Source organism: Ambystoma mexicanum, chromosome 11 (genome assembly GCF_040938575.1).
Source record: "Ambystoma mexicanum isolate Mex_15411 chromosome 11, UKY_AmexF1_1, whole genome shotgun sequence".
NCBI lineage: Eukaryota > Metazoa > Chordata > Amphibia > Caudata > Ambystomatidae > Ambystoma > Ambystoma mexicanum.
Genome location: NC_090934.1, coordinates 1,243,350,598 through 1,243,373,944, shown reverse-complemented (window position 1 = coordinate 1,243,373,944; position 23,347 = coordinate 1,243,350,598). Strand labels below are relative to the sequence as shown.

The following is a 23,347-nucleotide window of genomic DNA, read 5'->3' as shown; positions in this document are numbered from 1 at the left end:
TGCTTTACTACTGTAACACAATATATTTCAGCCCACCCAAAATACGAAACAAGGTGGCTGCAGCCCATTCAAAATGCTGTCTTCCATATTTTGGAGGGAACCATTGCACTACCCTCACTTGTACCTCCTCATTGATTGGAAGGGTCATGGTCTGACAGATTATTCTTGGGAGCCAGCCTTCAGTATATCCGCTCCCTTTGTGGCCCACCATTACTTCTCCCTTGCTGCGCCTTTTCTCAGCTTTCTGTTTGAAGGAATGCTGTTATAAAGCATTTGTGGTTTTCTCTTGTGTACCAGATATCCTTGGTGTCTAACCTCTTTCTTTCACTTGAGACGTTGCCCACCTCCTGACACTCTGTTGTGGGTTCCTGGACCAGCATGGCCCCATTCCCGGAGCCCATTCCAACATGGCCCCAACAGGGAAGTTCCTGACACTTGCACATCACTTCAGTTTTCTCCGCTCAATCGAAGACGTCTGGCTCTGATGCCCTCACTCCTTTGGATTTACTAAGGGGCTTCACTGATACAGTGTGTTGCAGTGTTTTGTGTCTGTTCCCTGAACCGTTGAGTTCTTGCTCTGCCTCCTGCTATCCTCATTCTAAGTAACTTACTTGCCTTCTCCCCTTTCTCTGTGTTCTCTTACTCTCATTATCTAGGCAACTTCTTGCCTATTTTGCTGCCAACCCCATTTCCTCCTGCCTCCTGGCCTTCCACATTGCTATCCGGGAGCCTCCTTTTAAGCTTGCACCATCCTGCCAAGACTTTTTTGGATCAACTGGAACCAGAGTATTTTTCAGCTATATTATTTCCTCTGTTGGAGTCGTCCTCCAGCGCAACTCGCCTGGTTGTAATCCCAAGGCAACATGGCTGCTCAGAAGGAATGTCCTTACTTGCAAGAGACACTGCCACAAAGTGTGTTGTATAACATTCACCCAGGCGTAACAATGACTGAGTAATCTCAGGTTCTGATCCTTTAGTTCAAGGAGTATTGGACAATAACATAGGTTTCCCGCACTTCAATCACACTTATACTTTTATTGAACACAGGTTTAAAAAAGGACTGTTCCTGACATGAGGTGTGGAAAGGAGGAGTGGTGAGGGGAAAAGGTGAGCTTTGTGGCAGAACCACGAAAAGGCCTGAAAAGGGGAAGGAGGAAGTCAACGTGTGATTGGAGAGAACAAGACAAAAAAGAAGAATGACGAGGAGCAAAAGGGTGCAGGAAAAGTAGAAAAGCAATAAGAGAAGACCTCAGAGGCTCAATCGTAAACCTAGTCAAACCGTGGTGGAGAAGAACCGGGTGGTAGTATAATGTCTGGGTGACAAAGCAGCGAATTCAGGCCTGCATCAATGAAAGGGGGGAGGGAAGCCTATTAGTCCCTGAAACCAACACGAGTTAAATATTCTGATGCTCAGCCCCTATTAATATGATCCGAGGTACAAGGGATGGTGGTGCCAGGTACTCCAGATGTCCAAGTGTACCAATGTAACATCCTTATAAGACCAGCTGAGGCAAGAAAGGTTCTTCTAGGTGTTGAGAAAGAATTTCTGGGCACTCAAAATCTCAACATAAATGTTTTTCTTCTGGGAAGACAGATTTATTCAGGTGAGAGATGGAAAGACTAATGTCCATGACCCTAATGATTTTCTTTTCTAATTTTTTGGTAGTCCCAAACCCAAATTCTGGGCTTACTTTGGGTTGTCTGTTGATTCCCTAACCATGATAGTTCATACATACATACAAACAACATGGTCCATATTACACTTATGTTGGGCTGAGAAGGAAAGCCACCTTGAAATGACTAGAAGTTACAGTCAAGTAGTTTGCATGTGGAAATATTTGCTGAAGCTGGTCTTTGTTTTTGCTGTGTCTCCCAAAATGGATTTTATGAGCTAGGGATCTCAATCATTCAGCAACAGATGGGAAGTACTTAAGACCACCCTCATGCATGTCATCCTTCAGTTTCCTTGAATTCTTTTTGTATTTAATGGATCTGAAAAGTCACACTTGGGAGGGACCTCTGGGTTTCTAGTACCGCTTCCAGGAGCAACTAGGGCTTTACTTAATTCCCTGGTCTATGACATTGTTCTTATTTTAATGTTTTTTTTCAGTAATCACTTCAAAGGACCTCCAGAAGCACGGAAACATCTGGGTATGCCCGGTGTCAGACCACGTCTGTACTCGCTTCTTCTTTGTGTAAGTAATAAGTACACATTTACATTATATATATAAATGTGCCTTTTCTATAAGAGTATTTGTGTTTCAAGGATATCCACATGACAAGAGTGCTTCCAGTCTTAGTGTTTGTGTGGCAGAAATTTTGGAAACACACCGAAAGTTCTGACTGAGGTACATTCCCACTAGAAACACATTCAGAGAGCGTCATGACTTAAGTGCTTGCCCTGAGACAGATTCTTCCCGACATGGCATTTTACCCTTCTGAGATCAATAAATTGAGTAACGGAGGATGGGCAGGCACTATTAATCAACCGGAAATAGCTTAAGACCTGCCACTAAACAGAACTAATACCAACACTCAACCCTCTGCACACACCTCTCACATACTGCACTACAGACAACAAGAACTCCTTAGCGCAGCAAACCGCACATACTTCACAACACCGCAACAACAAAACCCAGCACACACAAACTCACACATCCCTACATGACGGCCGCCTCCCGAATCTCGCACCCAGGCTCAGTGAACGGTCCATCCGAACTGAAGCTGCTAACAGCACATCGCAGCTCCCTTCCTCTTTTTTTCCCGCTCCTCCCACTAACCTTTAACCCCTCCTTATTTTCACAGAGCCGCCAGAGCACAGAGAGACTACGCAAGTGGCACCTGTGCACGGTATAAAAACCTCTAACATTAAACATTAACAGTAGTATTACATTGGTTACTAATGAACACCTACTATTACAGCACTTAGATGAGGGAGGAATCAAGCTTAAAACATTATATAAAGCATGGTACTATTATCATACTCATCTCACATATGGGTCTCTCAACACCTTATTGGGACATTGCGCTTGTTTCTTTGAGTACCCTAAAGAATGTCCAGGTCTTAGCCAAAAAGAGAGCATTGGCTGTTTATAGTAAGCATAGGAAAATCAAGTAAAAACATAGTATAAAAAGAGAATGGAAAACAGGAACAACTTCACCTCCCTTTTAAAGTCATAAACCACTGTCAAGGCCAGGTCACTCCATGCTCACGTGTTGGATATTGCAGACTTCATCTCAGTCCAAGATTTAGATTTCCTAGCCATTACGGAGACCTGGTTACTAACCAATCCAAAGGAGGAGGTGTCGCCTTTATTTATTTATAGAAGACTCATACCTAATCAGCATAAGCCTTCAACAGAGTTATTATCTGTCAAATTGCCTATCTCACCCAACCAAACCATCACCTTGCACCTTATAAATAGGCCCCCAGGACCAGCCTCCACCATTGCAGATGACATCACATCCCTCCTGGCTACGAACACCAAGCCTAATTCCTAAATTATCCTACTAGGGGATTTCAATTTTGGTCACCAAGATCCCAACGACCTTAAAGCCCTGGACATTGCTAGTACACTAACTGATATGGGCTTTGTACTTCGCATCCTGGAACCTACTCAAAACAAAGGGAGAACCCTTGATTGGTTAGTCGATCTGAATTGCAACTTCAACATAGTGTCTAACACCCCTTGCGTCTGGTCAGATCACCATACGATAACCTTCTATATCAAAGCAAATAACCAATGCTCTAAACAGAACATTGCACCTTCCATCAGCACTAGAAACAAAAGAGACACTACTAAGGGGAAACTGCTCCCTTTAATCCTACCTATACTGAACAATGCCTCAGTGTTGTGCGCAGACCCCACAGTCCTAATCGACACCTTCAATCAAACCATTCTTAAAGGCTTGAATACCATCGCCCCTATCAAACTGCAGAAACCTAAACCTCGTGCACACCTCAACTCGTGGTTCACACCACACCTGGAAGCACTCTGAAAGGAAAAGAGAAACTCTGAGGCCCGTTGGAAAAGCCATCCTTCAGATGCGAATAAGGACAGCCTTTTTATAACCTCCCTCAACTACAAAGAGGCAATTTTCCAAGTTAGAACAAGCGTATCCTGCAAGCGGAATCAAATAATAAAAAGCTGTTTAAGATACTTAAAGAACTAGAATCACCAGCCGTCCCACCTGATACCGGTAGCAATGATACCATATGGTGCTCCAATATACAAAAAGCGCTTCTTGATAAAATCTCCACACTACAAACTAAAATTGATGCCAAAAAAGCAGTTTACAGACTGACTCGCAGTACAGTAGTCCCACTCGCAAAACCAGCCCGCCCTTACACACCCACAAACCTTTTAGCTTTACACCAGTATCCATTAATGAGGTGGAAAACATCATCCGTAATTTAAACCATCAAATTGTGAAGGTGACACATGCCCAGCCCCCATCATCAAGGCGGCTACCTACGAATTAGCACTGTTCATCACTGCCTTCATAAAATCGTCCTTCAACACAGGCATCGTCCCGGATAACCTTAAGGATGCTTTGGTCATCCCCTACTCAAAAAACCCTCCTTGGACCCAAGCAACCCAACCAATTACAGGCCCATCACCAACGTCCCTGTTCTACTTAAAATACTGGACCAAGCCGCCTATCAGGATTATCTAGAATCTAATAAACTCCTAGGCCTCAGACAATCTGGCTTCCGACCAAGGCACGGAACAGAAACCGCCCTTATCAACTTAAAAACTCAAGTAGGTGACCTTAAAGATAAGGGCAAGTTGGCCCTCTTACTATTGCTGGACTTATCGGCAGCATTTGATCTGGTTAACCATCAAATTCTTTGCTATCATCTTAAATCTGCAGCCCACTTCTCTGACAAAGCCACAACATGGATTAGATCCTTTCTGGCGAATAGATCCATGAGGGTCTTCTGCTCTTCGGCCTCCGCTGAACCCTCCCCAGTCCCGTGGGGGGGTCCCTCAAGGATCCTGCATTTCACCTACACTCTATAACGTGTTCACAAAGCCACTCTTCGATATTTTTGACTATTTGGGTGTCACCAACACTACGCAGATGACACCCAAATAATAATTCCTATCACTGGTGACCACACAGCCAATTCTAAAGCCCTCAACAATGTCTATCTGGTCATCCAGGCTTGGATGGCATAGCACAGCCTTTGCCTCAACGATGAGAAGACAGAGCTTCTCATCCTAGGCTCCCACCACAGACTCAATAGATAAGATCCAGCATTCAAATCCTTCATCGTTGATGGCAATACGATCAAGGTATCCAAAGACACAAAAACTCTAGGCATTTATCTCAACGCAACCCTGTCTCTCACTAGACAAACCAACACGGTTATCTCCTCATCAGCCTACACACGTAAACTCATCACAGCATATCGACCCTTCCTTACCACAGCCAATTGCACCATCCTTGCCAGAATCCTCATCATGGTGAAGCTTGACTATTACAATGCCCTTTATCTAGGGGCTAGTCAAATGAATTTAAGCAAGTTACAGGTAACACAGAACAATGCTATTAGGGCAGCACTAAATATCCCTAGGAACCAGCATATATCTGACTCCAGACGCACGCTACACTGGCTCTCGGTCTCCCAAAGAATCTCCCTCAAAACACTTGCACTCACGCATAAATGTCTGACCAACCAAGCCCCAGAATACCTGGTGAAACGCTTCACACCACACACCTCCATCCGCCCACAGAGGACAGCCCAAGCACACTCTCACTATCGAGGTTCAAGCTTCAGAAAGCAGGGGGGGTGGCCAGCTTCCCAGTCCTTGCTGCTAAATTGTGGAACTCACTTCCCAATCCACTCAGATCTGAACCCTCCTGCCACACATTTAAGAGCAAAGCTAAATTGTGGCTTATAGCACTGGACTTGCAAAGCCGCCACCGTTCTCAGTGATCTCATCTATCACTACTGCTCTCTGTCCGTCCCGTGAGCTCAGATGTACCGTTCTGACCAACACCTGTAATTATCTTGTATATTATCTGGTAAATATCTTTTAAGTACTGTTCGTATATATATTTTTATATATAATGTTCTCTGTTCTTGCATACCATGCCTCTGTAACCTCAAGAAATGCGCCCAGATGCCTTTGGGCCAGGCACGCTATATAAATAAATAAAATACAAATACCAGCTTGATGCATTCCAAGACGTAAAGAACATGGCTTCTCCATCATGGATTTTCATTATACTTCACAAACACAGAATATCTCCACTGCTGTGCACATTTTTTATTTTTTTTTTATTTTATTTGTAACAATTAGTTTGCATTTCAAACTTCAATTACAATCAAGAAAACCAAGATAGTTCACATGAATCATAAATTCACAGTATTGTTGTTTCCAGTATAATTATTTCCAACGTAACACAGCATCCAATGTATTGATTTCAAGAAGTTGGTTATCATACAACACTGGTATTTGCTGAAATGAGGAAATCATCCTTCAGGTTGTGCTCTAGAAAGTCACATACTGCACATGTAAGTGGTACATTATTACTCGAAAGTATCCTGTACCACCAACCTTCAGTGTCACCATCAACAGGCGCGTAGCTCCCGAGATAACTAGTTCGCGAATGCGTGAGATGTGGGCATTTCGTGATCAGATGTTTCAATGATTCTGTCGAAAGTTCACAAAACCTACACAAATTATTGGAGACGTGTGTGTCGCGTCTAAACCATAAGATCTCCTTGGTTCTAAGTGCATTTAATCAAACTCTCAAGAATTGATTTCGATGTTTCCTTGATGGAAATGTTCGCAGATATTTTGGTAATCCATCTAAGCTGTTGACTGCTAGTCCTAGATCAATTGAGGTTTTCAGAACATTTCTTCGTTCCAAATTTTGGATCCAGTTCAATTCTCTGTTTTTTTTTGGCAATTTGCGGTGTTGCTAGTAATGTTTCCCATTTTATGTCTGCATATTCGAGTATCCTGTTTAATCTGGTTATCCATTCTAACAGAATGCCATGGTATGAATTAGAGGGGTCTAAGGATAAGATTTGATACGCGGGAACCGGATCTTCTAGTGACATCTTCCGTAGCATGGCCATAGATTTCCATACAACAATATTGTGCATGGAATCAATTCCCAGCTCGTGTCTTATGGAGATCATCGATACACTCGTTGGCAGTTTGAAAATACGTCTCCAAAACGTTCCCTCGAAGGAAGACCACATTTTGTAACTTAAATTCCAGGCAGCTTCAGCTCCAAATGTGATCGATGGAATCACTTTTTGGGAGTAAAAGGTTAATACAGGGTTCAATGTAAATTTTCCGTATTCGGCGTGTAACTTTGCCCCTTGCAGTGAAAAAGTTATCATGCGTTGTTTTAGGTCTTCCATCCATTCGACTTCTCTAATTGAGGTGTTAAATTGGATGCCTAGATAGCGGACCACTGGGACGTGTTTTATCTGCACGTCTGCAAGTTTCCATTTAAATTTTCTGATTAGTCTTTTGGATGAGTCACCGATCGCCACGATCTTAGACTTCTCTACATTAATTTCTAGATCGTTGTCTATTAGGTAGCTATTAAGAGCTACTAACAGTCTTTGAAGGCCAATGGGGGTTGAGTCTATTAGAACAATGTCATCAGCGTAGATGGTCCAACTGATATTCTGATTATTTTTGGTGGAAAACATTGCACCGATGGAAAAGCTTCAGAGACATCAGATATAAATTGTTTAAAGAGGAGGGCCGCCAAGAGGCATCCCTGCTCAACTCCCTTGTTAGTTATTATCTCCTCAGACAGGTCCCCTACCTCATTTATTCATACTTTGATAGAAGTGTCTTTGTGAGCCATTATTGGTTGCAATAATTGTGGTGGACAGGACCATTTCTTTAATTTTGTCCATGATTTATGTCGATTTAATGAGTCGAACGCTTGTTTCATATCTATAAATGCAATAAACAGGTTTTTACCATTTTTCAGGGCTTCTAGTTTGAGCACGTTTAGTATCTTCAGATTTAATTCTGTGCCAACACGCTTGGTGAAGCCAGTTTGACGTATATCAAAGTGACCAGTGGCTGAGGCCCATTTCGAAAGCTTCTGCTGTAGAAAGGTTGCAAAAATCTTGCCCACAATGTCCAAGAGGGCAATGGGACGATAGTTTGCCGGGTCGTCCCGATTTCCCTTTTTGAATATGGGAACTATGATGGCAGAGTTCCACGAGTGAGGCAAGGTCTTCGTCGTGGCTATTGCTCGAAACAAGTGTACGATAAATGTTGCCCAAAGCTCGTTGTTTGCTTTTAGCATCACATTTGTGAGGCCATCTGGCCCAGCAGCTCTTGAATTTTTTAGGTGTTTAATAGCTGTTATGATGTCTTCTTTGGATTCGTTTGTGTCCCAAAATTGAGCAATTGTTGGAATATCATTGACCTTGGTATTTTCTTTGATTGTGAAAACCTTTTCAAAGTGTTGTTGCCAGATTACTTTTGATATACTATGATGCATTTTAGCATTCTGAAATACATCTTTGTTGTTTATGATGCTCCATAATTCCTTAGTTTTGTGACAGATAATCATCCTTAGAATTTTCTCACCTCGCTCTTGGTCTCTCATAATTGCGAAGCATTTCAACCAATTACGGTATTTCATTTTGCGTTGTTTCATTAGCGCAAGCTTGTTGAAATCTGGTCCTTTTTTCAATTTTCGAAGATCTTGATGTAATTGTCTCTTTTTTTGAGCTACTAAGGTACTAAATTCATATTTCTTTATATAGTTACAATTGGTTCCATGTGTAACGCTCACCTAATTCTCGCAGAGGCGCCGGTCTTGACTGGGCGACTACCGTATCTTCAAAGGTGATGTGTAGCACCCGGTTGGCTCTTTGGGCTGGACCTCTGTGCACTGTATGCCTGACTTCAAGAGTAAGATGTCTGCAGACAGAAAATATGGGATTAATGAACTGGGGTTATTGGGGGTGTCCCTATCTCTTCCCTTTTTGCTCTCCTGTAGACCCCCAAAGGTTAACGCTCTCACCTTAGGTAAGTGAATGCCGAGCTCTCCATCTGCCTCGGGGCAGGGTGCTGTAATCAGTTTCTTCACTGGATCGGTAGCGCAGGCCTCTTGACTTCAGAGGACTGCTGTCCGTCGTTTACTGCACGAACGGTAAGTTTCGAGTAATTCTATTGTCTTTAAAGTCTTTAGCAATGATGTCTCTTATTTTGCAGGTTCCGGCGATGGCGGATGACGGGCTGAAGTGAGTTGAAGATGGAGTCCGTATGATGAATAGAAGCGCCTGGAAGCACGTAAGTAAGCGCTTGTTGCCTGCTTCACGATGCGCTCTGTCTTTTATTTTGCAGGTACGAGTTCGGAGCGGCTGCAGGGTGCCGGAATACCCACTGGGGTTGATGTGGAAAGGAGTAATGGCACGTGAGTATTAAAGTTCCCCAATGTCTTTAAACGCACCTTGTTTTGTCTTTCAGATGCAGGATGCAGCGCCGAAGGCCTCCGGAGAGTGCGAAGAGTCGGTAAGCTTTTGTCTTTCAGATGCCGGAATGCAGTGTGAAGACCTCCGGAGCGCACGAAGAGTAGGTAAGCCTTTGTCTTTCAGATGCCGGAATGCTAACCTGTTCTTTCTTGTCTTTATAGGTGTTGCTGAAGACTGGATTCAGGATGGTAAGCCTTTTTCCTTAGGCCCAGGATCCGATGCAGAAGACACGATGAGCGTTCTGCTGCAGAGGATGCAGAATAACGCAAAGCAAGATTCATCCACCGGGTGTGGTTTAAATAGCCTCCTGTAGTGCTTAGGTGTCTCCTTCCACAGCCACGCCTAAGTAAGAAAAGAGTTCCTGGTAAGAAAAGAGTTCCTGCCTTCCAGAAGAGTTCCAGTGTTCTGAATCTAGGGAGTGGCGGAGTTGGGAAAACCCTGACCTTTTGGAAGCAGAGATCATGACAGTACCCCCCCCTCAAGGCCCCTCCCAAACCGGGCTTCTCCGGGGGTTTTGGCTTGTCAGGAAATGTTCGGTGAAATCTTTTCATTAGGCGAGGAGCGTGGACATATTCAGCAGGTTCCCAGGATCTCTCTTGGGGGCCGTAGCCTTTCCAGTCAATTAGGTAAAATAGTTTAGATTTGGAGATCTTGGAGTCCAGAATGCTTTTGACTTCAAACTCGAGTTCTCCATCAACTAGGATAGGTTTTGGAGATTTAGTTAGTCGGGTTTGAGGTTGCACGGGTTTTAATAGAGAGACGTGGAAGACCGGATGTATCTTCATGTGCGGAGGCAAGTCCAACTTGACCGCTACTGGGTTTACTATGGTAGTGATGGAATAGGGACCAAGGTATCTTGGGTTGAATGTGCGTGGCCCTTTTAGGGGTAGATATTTGGTGGATAACCAGACTTGATCCCCTACTTGATATTGAGGGTCTTCCTTCCGATGTTGATCTGCTCCTTTCTTGTATTGTTCTTTAGCCCTTTGAAGGTGAGAAACAGCTTCCTTAAAGGCTTGGGTGATTGTAGAATGCAGGTAGTCTACTGCTGGTGTTTCAAGATCTTGGAGGGGATCCAACTCCGAGGTTCGAGGGTGACTGCCGTACAAAAGAAAAAACGGGGTTTTCCCAGTTTCCGAATGGACAGAGTTATTGTAGGCATATTCGGCTATCCAAAGGATGTCTTTCCAAGTTTTTTCAGTTTGTTGCACCATGCAGCGTAAATACTGTTCCAGAGTTTGATTGGTCCTCTCGGTTTGTCCGTCGGTCTGAGGGTGGTGACTGGTCGATAGTCTCACATCAATTTGAGCCGACCGACAGCAACTTCGCCAAAAATGAGAAATAAATTGACTACCTCGATCCGAAATTAGAACCGAAGGAAAACCGTGCAGTCGGACGATGTTTTCGAGAAATTCTCGGGCCAGAAGTGCTACTGTTGGCAAGCCTTTGAGCGGAATGAAATGCGCCATCTTGGAGAATAAGTCCACGATTACTAGAATCGTATTGTATCCGGAGCATGGAGGTAGATCGGTGGTGAAGTCCATAGAAAGCGTATGCCAAGGGCGAGGTGGGATGTCAATAGGGCGTAAGAGGCCTGCTGGTCTTTCCTTTTGACTCTTGTTTTGGACGCATACTCCACAGGACATTATAAAGTCTCTGATATCTTTTTTCCAAGACGGCCACCAGAAGTAGCGCTTGATCTTTTCTGAGGTCTTGGCCATACCGGGATGACCTTCCATTAAAGAATCGTGATAACAAGAGATTACTTTTTTCTGTAAATCTGTGCTGGGTAGGTATAATCGTTCTTGGAAATATAATAAGTTGTCCTTTACTGCAAAGTCCTTTCCCTGCAGATGCCAATTCTGTATGTCAGCTGGAGTTACAAGTTGCCTGGCTTTATCCTTAACTTCCTCTATGGATTCTGTGGCGATTACACCCAGAATTCTTTGTTCGGGAATGATTGGTACAGGTTTAGGGTTGATCAAGTGTTCTTCCACTCCCATCCGAGAAAGGGCATCAGCTTTACCGTTCTTTGTACCAGGTCGATAGGTAATTATGAAGTCAAACTCGGCAAAGAATAATGCCCAACGGAGTTGTCTAGAGGATTGGGCTTTTGCGGTTTTCAAATATTGCAGGTTTCGGTGATCCGTAATCACAGTAACGGTGTGTCGGGCCCCCAGCAGATAATGCCGCCAAGCCTTAAAGGCAGACTTGATAGCCAGAAGTTCCTTGTCAGTAATCGTGTAATTGATTTCAGGAGGCGAGAATTTGCGGGACCAAAATGCCACGGGATGCAACTGATTGGTTACCGGGTCCTTTTGTGATAGAACTGCCCCCATGGCAAGGCTTGAAGCATCAGTTTCCACGATGTAGGGGAGTTCGGGGCGAGGGTGTTTTAAGATTGGTGCAGAGATAAATTTAGTCTTCAAATCCTGGAAAGCTTGTTCCGCCTCGGTAGACCATTCAAAACGTTTGTTTTTCTTTAACAAGGCAGTGATGGGCTGGACTATTCGAGAGAATTCGGGGATAAACCTGCGGTAAAAGTTAGCAAAGCCTAACATGCTTTGCACACCTTTTACGGAGGATGGTGTTGGCCATTTGAGAACTGCATCGACCTTCTTTGAATCCATACGTACTCCTCCAGGTGATATGAACCCCAAGAATTCAACTTCAGTCACGTTGAAAACACATTTTTCCAACTTAGCGAAAAGCTTGTGTTGACGCAATCTTTAGAGGACCATTTTCACGTGTTTCCGATGTTCAGATTCCGATGAAGAATAAACGAGGATGTCGTCGATGTAAACAACAACACACACATCTATGAGCTCTCTGAGGACATCGTTCATAAAATATTGAAAGGCGGCCGGGGCATTGCAAAGTCCGAAGGGCATGACCTGATATTCAAATAGCCCATACTTGGTGCGGAAGGCAGTCTTCCATTCATCGCCCTCTTTTACTCGTACCAAGTGGTAAGCTCCTCTAAGATCCAGCTTTGTATATATGCATGCTTTTCTGACTTGGTCCAGGAGTTCAGGGATCAAAGGTAACGGATATCTATTCTTAACGGTGATCTGGTTTAGGGAGCGATAATCGATACAAGTTCTAAGGTCTCCTTCCTTTTTTGGAACGAAGAACAAAGCTGAAGAAGCAGGGGACTTGGAAGGACGAATAAACCCATTCGCCAGGTATTGATCCAGGTATTGTCGAAGGTGAAGGTTCTCAGGCTCGGTGAGAGCATAAATTCTACTACAAAGAGGAGTAGATCCAGGTATCAGGTCTATCTGGCAGTCATAAGACCTATGAGGAGGTAGAGTGTTAGCCTGATCCTTCCGGAAAACATCTTGGTATTCAAGGTATTCGGAAGGTAACTGGGGAGTCTCTGAAGAAATTGCTGCCAGTGCAACACCAGGTGGAAGGTGACAAGTAGAGACACATTCTGGAAACTGGACTGTTCTTGCTCGCCAATCGATCAGAGGATTGTGTTTCTCTAACCAAGGTATTCCTAGAATAATCTGAAACTGAGGGGCCTTGATCACATCGAACACGATCTTCTCATGGTGTCCATCTTGACTTACTAGCGTCACTTCTTGAGTGGTATGCGTTACTGGCCCGGAGGCTATCTCCGTACCATCCACTGTAGTAATGACATCCTTTACAGCCTTGGGACAAAGAGTTAGATTCATCCTCAAAACCATTTCATGATCCACATAATTGCCGATGGCACCGCTGTCGACGTAAGCTTCAATTGCATGTAATCGATCCGGATTATCAGGGCTAATGAGGACCATAGGTATCACGAAATGCGAGGTCACGGAACTGGTTTTCACGCTCGGCAAGAGGACCTCTATTCTTGTCGGGCGAGGTTGTTTCCCTGCTCAGAGTTTGTAACTTTGGTAACTGCAGCTCCTACTGCCTTCTTGGCAGGTTTCACCGGACAGTCTCGAAGAAAGTGCCCTGAGTTTCCGCAATATAGGCATAATTGCAACTGTTTTCTCCTTTCCCGCTCCTTTTGTGTTAGAGGACCTTTCAGACCCCCTATTTGCATGGGTTCCCGGGAGTCTACTCCTTTGGAAGGAGTTGGCGGTTTGGAAAATACTCGAGCATCAAACTTGGAACGGTCGGCCTTCCTGTTCTGCAGTCTATGATCTATTTGAACGACCAAGTCTATATAATCCGAACAGTCTTGTGGGGGATTCACTACTTGGGCTAAACGTCTTTGAGCTCTCCACGTAGACCTCTGTAAAACAGCGTAATCCTTTTGTCCTCAGGCGATTGAGTTTCCACTATTAGTCTATTGAAAGATGCAATATAAGCCAAAAGGTCTTGATTACCCTGTCGCAACGAAAGAAGCTCATTGTCCAAGGCCTGCCCCTGTGAATGTCTTGCGAACAGTTTTTCCATACTAAGCTGAAAGGCTTGAAAATCATGGAGAACCGGATCATCTTGATTAACTAGAGGGATCGACCAGTCTGCCGCATTGCCACTAAGGTACGAAAGTACAAAAGCTACTTTAGCTTGATCAGTTGGAAAGGCTGCTGGCCGGCATAAGAAGTGCAACCGGCACTGATTGATAAATACTGCAAACCTCTTTGGGTCACCAGAAAATCGTTCGGGCGGAGCCAGAGGTACATTCCCAGGTAGGTTGATCTGCACTGGATTCATAGAGGATGTTGAAGGAAGATTTGCCCCTGATGCGGGTAACGGGGTTTGTCCGGCTTGTGACTGTAGCAATTGTCTAGCAAGACCGTCTGTTCTCTCCTTGGAAATAATTAGTTCCCTTCTTAGAGCATTCGTTTCCTGACGAGCTGCATGCACTTCTGCCCTTAGTTCCCCAAGTAACCGGGCTAGGTGGTCAGTATCCGAGGTTCCATAGCGCCTGGGCGAGTGTTTTGCGGTAGGCTTTGCGTTCTGTAACGCTCACCTGATTCTCGCAGAGGCGCCGGTCTTGACTGGGTGAATGCCGTATCTTCAAAGGTGATGTGTAGCACCCGGTTGGCTCTTTGGGCTGGACCTCTGTGCACTGTATGCCTGACTTCAAGAGTAAGATGTCTGCAGACAGAAAATATGGGATTAATGAACTGGGGTTATTGGGGGTGTCCCTATCTCTTCCCTTTTTGCTCTCCTGTAGACCCCCAAAGGTTAACGCTCTCACCTTAGGTAAGTGAATGCCGAGCTCTCCATCTGCCTCGGGGCAGGGTGCTGTAATCAGTTTCTTCACTGGATCGGTAGCGCAGGCCTCTTGACTTCAGAGGACTGCTGTCCGTCGTTTACTGCACGAACGGTAAGTTTCGAGTAATTCTATTGTCTTTAAAGTCTTTAGCAATGATGTCTCTTATTTTGCAGGTTCCGGCGATGGCGGATGACGGGCTGAAGTGAGTTGAAGATGGAGTCCGTATGATGAATAGAAGCGCCTGGAAGCACGTAAGTAAGCGCTTGTTGCCTGCTTCACGATGCGCTCTAACTGTCTTTTATTTTGCAGGTACGAGTTCGGAGCGGCTGCAGGGTGCCGGAATACCCACTGGGGTTGATGTGGAAAGGAGTAATGGCACGTGAGTATTAAAGTTCCCCAATGTCTTTAAACGCACCTTGTTTTGTCTTTCAGATGCAGGATGCAGCGCCGAAGGCCTCCGGAGAGTGCGAAGAGTCGGTAAGCTTTTGTCTTTCAGATGCCGGAATGCAGTGTGAAGACCTCCGGAGCGCACGAAGAGTAGGTAAGCCTTTGTCTTTCAGATGCCGGAATGCTAACCTGTTCTTTCTTGTCTTTGTAGGTGTTGCTGAAGACTGGATTCAGGATGGTAAGCCTTTTTCCTTAGGCCCAGGATCCGATGCAGAAGACACGATGAGCGTTCTGCTGCAGAGGATGCAGAATAACGCAAAGCAAGATTCATCCACCGGGTGTGGTTTAAATAGCCTCCTGTAGTGCTTAGGTGTCTCCTTCCACAGCCACGCCTAAGTAAGAAAAGAGTTCCTGGTAAGAAAAGAGTTCCTGCCTTCCAGAAGAGTTCCAGTGTTCTGAATCTAGGGAGTGGCTCCAGCCCCACCCAACAGGAAAAGTAGTTCCAAACAGAAGAGGATCAGAGGCTCAACTGGCAGGCAAGTAAGCAGCATGGTCTGCTGCAGGTAAGTCCACCCAAGCATTATGAGCCCGGCGCTTCCAGCGCTGGGACTGGGCATATTTATGAGCCTGGTGCCACTGGCGCCAGGACTGGGTCCAAAAGGTCCCAATTGGGACTGGTTGGCACTCGGAACCTGGGTTATGGATCTGCTTCCAAGGGAGTTGGGAAAACCCTGACCTTTTGGAAGCAGAGATCATGACACCATGATTGTACTTGGTTTGGAACTGTGCCAGCAGTGCCGTATAATTTAATTTGTCCTTCGCAGCAACAGTTGTTGAAGACATGTTTTTAGTTAGACTCTCAATTTGTCGACTATTTATTTTGAGTCTGTTGCCTCTTTGATTTACTTCCATCGACTGAGTAAATTTACTCATCGCTGTTTTTGGTAGCGCTTTCCAAGTTAATTGTAGCGGATTATGGTCGCTGAGTGACGAATCCAAAATCTTCAGATGTTTTATCATGACACATCGTTTTAGAGGCCCAGATGTAATCAATTATTTTTTTGCACCCGTCCCGGTGCCACGTGTGATTTGGAGGGATGTCTCCTCTTGTTTGACCATTCAACATCATACAGTTTGTGGTGATCAGTGCTTGTTGGAATTGGTAGCCTCTACCGGTTACATTGGTTTGGTGTTTATGCTTTGTGAGGATCTTGCCATCTTCGAACCAGGAGAAATTTAAGTCTCCACCTAGGATCACATTCAAGTTGATGTAGCTTTCCATGCTGTCATCAATGATTTTTGTTATTGACTGTATGAATCGACGAGTAGAGATCATCGTTATATTCCAATATGTATTAAGTAGGAGCAGGTGATTTGATTTTACACCCACGCCCAGTTTGTTTTGCAGTATTGTTCCTTGAACAAATAGATTTGGGGAGAAAGACTGCAAAATCTCCCAACCATTTGCATTGTTTATCATGGTCAGCAGACCTGAGAAAGGGCGACCGAGTTGATTTTTCCCTGCGGGATTGAGCAACATAGAGTAGCCATCCCTTAATGGTACCTCCCGCAGCCACGTCTCCTGTAAACAGACAGCAAAATTGTTTTCCAGGGAGATCTCAAAGTTCTGAAACAAGTGTCGGAAGCCTCTGGTATTCCATGATATTAATACATTTGTGTCATCACTGATGGTTTCCAATAGCTAGGTTCTTTGGGTTTTGTTTTGTGAAATGTAATTTGAGGAAGCTTTTTGTGTAGAGGGTTGTGAGTGTCTTTCATTTTCTGCTCTTTCTTTTACGTTGAATCGTTTTCTGAGAGCTTCTCGTCTTTGTTCATGTGTAGACTCACGATCTTCAGTAGGTCTTTTTTCAGGACATTTTTTAGTTTTTTTGGTCTCTAAAGTTAGATCAAAGCCATACAACATCAATTCATCTTTGGCGGAGATTAGTGTATTTTCTACAGCTTGAGAGTTGATGTGTAAATAGACTTTGTCTAATGAGTCTTCATTGATGTATTCGACGATTGCAATGTCATTTGAATTTATCGTTCTTAGTGTGGGGAAATTATGTAGAAGACATCACATTTTTGCGATTTAAATTTACCACGTCATCAGAAAATATGTTCTCAAGCCTGACCTTCCAATGATTATGATGTTTGGTCTGCAGTGCATTCAATGGTTCTTTTAATTTAGTTAGATTTTGTTTTCGCCACTGTGCAGCCGTTATCTTTGGATTTAGCGTTGTCGTGCTTGCCTTTGTGTTTCGGTCAGATACCCTTTTATTCTTCTCGTTTTGACTTGAGTCGGGACCAGAAGAGCGACTTTGAGTAGAGCGCGTCGCTTTTACATTTGGAAATTGATCTTTTTTTGTTTTTTCTTGCTGTGATTTCTTCACAGCTGGACAAGGACTCATCACGCTAGGGTGTGAGTTGTCTAGATCTTGTGTGGGCGACGTTGTTTCATCGGATTCAACTGAATATGTTGAGAGGTCACATAGGTCGGTAACACTTAAGTCATTTCTATCTGCCTCTGATCCGGATTCCAAACGTCTTCTTTTGTTTGGGTTCGGTTTTTCCACCACCGTTGGATTAGCGATTGCGCTTCACACTGATTTAGCTGAGGTCACTGACGCAATGCTGTCCAATTTAGTGTTGTGTGGACAGCGAGAAAAAAGACTCAGCTTTTGAGGGGTGGAAAGATTTCTTACGAATTGTTTAGTTTTAGATCGGTTTTTGCTCACATTAAGTTTTCTCTTTCTTAGATTCTGTTTGGAAAGCGATACTTTTGTTACCTTTTCACCAGGTTTTGATTGTTGTGAAAATTCAAGCGTCTTTGCAGGCCCCATGAAAATTCCTAAGGTGTTGAGCTTCCCTGTTATGGGAACTACACCATCAGTGTTTTGCTGTTCGACTAGTGGGACTGCACTGGGTAAATTATTAGTTGGTGCTGAGTTGCAATTAGGTACTTGATTTGCGGACGCAGTTGCGCCTTCGTCAGGGTCTTGAACAGAGACAGCGGCCGTTGGGTCGAGTATTGTGGAGGGCACTCTATCTCACTAGTTTGGGAGGGGCCGTCGTTGTTATTTTGGACGATAGTTTTCCTAGTTTTAGTCTTTCCACAGGGTGCCAAAATGTTTTGTGTTACATTTGTTATTGGGTTTTCACTTCCACATCTTGCTTTCTGTGAGTGTCTTCTGTCTTGATCATTTCCGACAGCCACAGATCTCACTGCATCGGCATGTCGGACCCATTTCAGTGTTTCTAACATCGCTTCCATTAGATCAGTTTTGTCAGTATGGTCTCTCATGGCAAGGTCGCCTAGCCGGTTTTGCCATTGGAAGGAAATCTCGGCTTCGCGATCAACTCTTGCCATAAGGTAAGCATTGTTTTCTTGGAGAGTCACGATTTTGGTTACCAGATTTTGCAGCAATACGTTTTGATCTTTTGATGTTTCACTTAGGGTTTCATATAGCTTAGTAAATGGTATCAAAGCTAATGATGTAGCTGCTAGTACGTTGTTGTGGATCTGTATACCGGCTGCCACTGGTAAATTCTCTTTATTAACTGTGTCTGAATTTATGTCTTGACTGGACGGCTCTTCTAGTTGGCTTGCTCTACTTTCGTTTGTAGCATGTTGGTAAGTTGCTGTTTTATTTCGTTCGATGATGAAGAGAACTGGAATAATCCCTTACTGATTTTGAGTTGATATTTGCTAACATGTTTGACTGGAGATGGACTTCTTTTTGGGAGGGTGTACTGGTGCGAGCTTTAAAGGTGTCGTTCCTTGACTGCTGCAGTCTATTTGCAAGGTTAGAAGGTATTTTTTCTTTTGCAGTCGAATTAGATGAGGCATTTGTAAAGCTATTGATCAGTTTCTCTTTCACCATTTGATAGTCTGCTGTGAGCCGTGCTTCTCGCCCTGCCAGGTCAACTCGAAGGCTATTCTTCTGAGCTTGAGTCGACAAAAAGTGATGGCATACTGGGTTATGTGAGAGGCGACTCGACTCTGCCGTGGTGGCGTTGGGAACAGCCTTAGAAACAGCCACAGCACTTCTAGTTGCGGTTACCGCTGTAATTGCTTCATTATTTGCAGGTAGAGCCATTTCATTGCAATTGGTGTTTCGGGCGGCTTCATTTTGTGGCATGCGAGAGATTTCCGGTCGCCCTCTGCCCATTTCTATTACTGGCATCTGTATTTCCATAGATGGATTTAAGTTTGGGCACTCAATGGACAGCCTGGAAATGATATTGTCAGTAGTTAGTGACGGAACAAATGTAAAATTTGTGTGGTCGCCTATTCCATTTGGTAGTTTTAATGCCAGAAGTTCGATGTCAGTGACATCAAAGGGGGATTGGAAAGAGGCAGTGTCAATTTCCCCCATTTCACTTACTTCCAGCGTCTGAGCTGATTTATTTTCATTGACCGTATGCACGTCAATTGGTAGAGGCAACAGATTTTGTTCTGCCTCTTTTCGAAGATCTTTCACAGCATTTATAGAGTCCTCTTCTCTCTCATTTAGTGCTAACAAGCGTTCATTATCCAGCGCAGTTGCAGCTTTGGAGTCGAGTACATCGTGTTTGATTAGAGCCGTACATATTGATTCTTTGCACGCTGCCTTTATCAAGGCTGGATTTGCTGTGTTAGGCAAGCACTTTTCGGTTGGATGGTTAGCTGTCTCAACAGCTGGTAAGGCATTGGGAGTTGTGTTGTCTTCGCTGTCTGTATCGGCTGTCCTCATTTTAGACGAGCTGTCGGCTTTTCGAGCCAGAGCATGGGCGAGGGCAGGAGAAGGAGAGGGCAGGAGGGAAAGGGAACAGTGGGTAGGAGTTATGGACGAAGGGGGGGAAGGGGTGGAAGAGGAAGGCAAGAGGGCGGACGGCGGAGAGGAGGGAAGGGAAGGCAGCAGCTCGATTTGTGCCTTTATTACTGGCGCCGCCGTGGGCTCAATGTTTACCGACATTTCCCCACGGCTACGAGCGCTCAACGTTCTTAAACGAGTTTGTGGTCACGTGTCAATTATCATTACCATGTCTTACCAGAGGATGGCAACTAGACACGTTTTTCTACCGCTTCTTCGACTTCTGCAGCGGAGCGCGGCGGTGTACGGCGGACTGGAGGCAGACTGGACTCTGCACCGGACTCCGCGCTCTGGAAAGGTATTTGAAGTGGAAGCCAGGCGAAATAGAAACAGGACTGACCACGTAGTGCAGCTCCTCACACCACAGGTAACAACAGAGGACTGGAGGCAGACTGGACTCTGCACCAGACTCCGCGCCGTGCACATTTACCATCTTTGTAAAAATTTAAAATAATGAGGAGAGGAGGGTGTGGCTTGGAGCCAACTTGAGCAGCATGGCTCTATAAAGCTCCTGGCTGGCGGACCGCCAAAGGTATGCAGAGCCGGCGGGGGTGAGGGAAGCCCCCTCCCTCCAACACCCAAGCAACGGTCGCTCGCGGGGTACACTGAAGCAGGCGGAGGGGGATCATCGGAACCCTGCCCAAGAACTCCTGGAAACAGAAAGTTCTCTACAAGAGCAGAACCTCCCCTCTGTCGGAACGGAGAGGAGAAGTGCTCTGCAGCCCCGAGAGGACACATAGCAGTGCGGCAGGCGAAGGGAGACAGACTTCAGCTCCCCCGGGGACCCCGGGCAGAAAGCGGACTCCTCATTGTGGCCTCCCCGCAATAACGTCTTCGCCCCCCCTCTCCGGACTTACCCTAGGGGAGGACGAGAACACTATGCCGCCTCGTACACCTGCGCCGCACCACCTAGACAGTCAGTCCATCTCTCGGATACCCTGCAGCGCCAATTAAATCACCCCCCAGTAATGCAGCAAGCCAGGGATTATCTTGGACCCCTCCAGAGTGTGCGCTGCACCATCCAAACCCCGCCGGGCCCACCGGAGCCCAGAGTACTGCCCTCCACCCATCTGGAAACAACACCTCCCCTGCCAAGAAGTGAGAACACTCTCTTAATTCACAGTCAAGGACACAAATGCTAGGCAGGGGTGCCCATGCTTAACGCCAGAGCGCGGCTGCCGGGAGGTCCCGGAGGTGGAAGCCTCCCCACGGTGAAGCCTACAGCGAGGGGGTAGGGTCGACAAACAGAGCAGGCTTCAGACGTCGGGGGCAGGCATTGCTCCCCTGTGGTCGCTTGACACAACCCCACTCAGAACACATCCTACAGGGGGAGGATAAGGCCCCCCACAGCACAACCAGCTAAAGAACTGCGGGCCACCGATGCATAGCACATCCCGCTACCCAGGGCAAGCCCCAGGACCGCCTCCAGCCCCCCACCCGCCTCGGACCAGACTCTGGCACCTACATCATTCTCCAGGCCCCACTGGGGCACAGGAACCTCCCAGCACCCTTTCAGGAGAGGGTGCACCATCCAGCATGTAGGGATCGCTCGCTCAGCCCCAGAAGAGGGGGGGGCAGACACACTCGTCTTCAACCAGTATACTCGCACAGAAAGGCAGCGACGGGAACCCACGGCCATACTCCCCGGCCCAAACATAAGGGTGAAAGCAAATGTGCTGGGAAACGCTGCATCCTGTGCTTCCTCGTAGGACGGAACATTAGGGAGGAGCAAGACCTAGGAAACAAGAGGCCCCATCTCCACTGCGCCCAATCCTGAACCCCTCATCGGAAAATATGGCAAATAGTGGGAAATCAATGAAGCAAACGGACATTGCAATACTTATGAGCAACTCTAACCAGGAGAAACCGAAGAAAAGCTAACACAACGTGGCACTTCCAGCAGAGGTAACTACCTCCCATGACGCCTCAGAACTATCCTAATCCGCCACAAAATCAGATCTGAAAGACCTACTGTCAGCCTTAACAAAGGAAATCCAGAGAGGAACGGATGAAGTCATGAGGAAGATCACGACCCTAGACAAGAGGTTGGAAGAGGTAGAGAAACGCACAGGCGACATTGAAAACAACCTGTGTGACCAAGCGTTTGAGGTGGAAAGGGGTCTAGATAGGATGGCTGCTCTGGAAGCCAAATGTGAAGCTCTGGAGGCAAAGCAGGAAGATGCGGAAAACAGATCACGGAGAAACAATATTAGTCTCCGAGGCATCCCTACAGCAATCACAGACCCTGAGCTTGAGGCCTTCACAGGGTATCTATTCAGATTTATCCTGACTCTCCCAGACATCCCCCCCCCCCTGGAAATTGACTGAGTCCACCGAATGGTCCAGAGGCAGTCATCCGCATTCCCACCAGATGTCCTAGCCAAGATTAGCTTCTTCAGAGTTAAAGAAGAAATAATGAGAGAAGCCAGGTCCTCTAAACAGATCCTATTTAGAGGGGCGAATATCCTATTATACCAAGATCTAGCTAACTCCACCCTGCAGAAGAGGAAAGCGTTAAGAAATCTCACAGAATGGCTTCGGGAAAGGAAAGTACAGTACCGCTGGGGCTCTCCGACCACCCTGAATTTTACCTGGGAAGGAACCCGAAGGCAAATCCACACACCAAAAGAAGCCGAGAAATTCATGGGAGCAGGAGCGGAAAGCGGAGACTCAGAAACGGAAGCGCCATCACAGGAACAGATTAAAAACCACTGGCTAACACCTGGACAAGAGTCAACAGAAGACAGAGGTTCCGGGGCCCCCGGAAAAACACCAATCCAGTCTGAACGGGAATAGTGTTCCCCTGCTCCCTGCTGAATGTTAGTCGACCACCAATGGCCCTCTCCCAGTTCTAGTCATCTGAAGCCTTATCTACTGAACATCTTGGTGTGATGGGCCAAATGTGGAGGGAACTCTCAGTAGTGGGAGGGGCACAACCATAAAATCCCAATAACAAACACAAGAAGGTGCAGACCGAGAATAATTAATATGTTGACACTAGTGACCCTTTCCCATCGTGCTGTCCCGCTGGCAGCGTGCTACGCCCTGTTGGCCTCAATATGTTCGGTGATGGGGCACAGCTGGTTACTATGTTGGGTGAGGCTGGTCCCACACCTAAAAGTTATAGGAGGGAGGGGGGAGATTGGGGGAAAGTGGAGATGGCAAGGAAACACGATCCTAGCCTCCCGAGAATCTGAGACTAATACAACACAGACATCTACAGACATGGCATTCACACACTATCCGATGTGGGTACATTGGGACCTGCAGGAAGGGCTTTTCTTGAAGCCATTTGCAGCTATCTCCATCCTGGAGCCCCATGGGGTCAGATAACGATAGTGAAATCCGAATGCTCACGTGGAACGTCCAGGGCCTCAATTTCCCGGGAAAGCGCAGATCAGTAGAAAGCAGGCTTAATACGCTGGTAGGGGACATAATAATTCTCCAGGAGACTCACCT

The 23,347-nt window shown here is 45.8% G+C and overlaps 1 protein-coding gene across 4 annotated transcripts in view; it reads left to right on the top strand.

Annotated features, from left to right (window-relative positions):
• The window catches only part of PARP6 (poly(ADP-ribose) polymerase family member 6), a 628,157-nt gene that overhangs the window by 566,839 nt on the left and 37,971 nt on the right, over window positions 1–23,347 (top strand). For all 4 annotated transcript variants that reach the window (XM_069624646.1, XM_069624644.1, XM_069624645.1 and 1 more), the window contains one exon: window positions 2,111–2,195. In XM_069624646.1, the coding sequence (XP_069480747.1) occupies window positions 2,111–2,195 (85 nt within the window). The remainder of the gene's footprint in view (window positions 1–2,110; window positions 2,196–23,347) is intronic.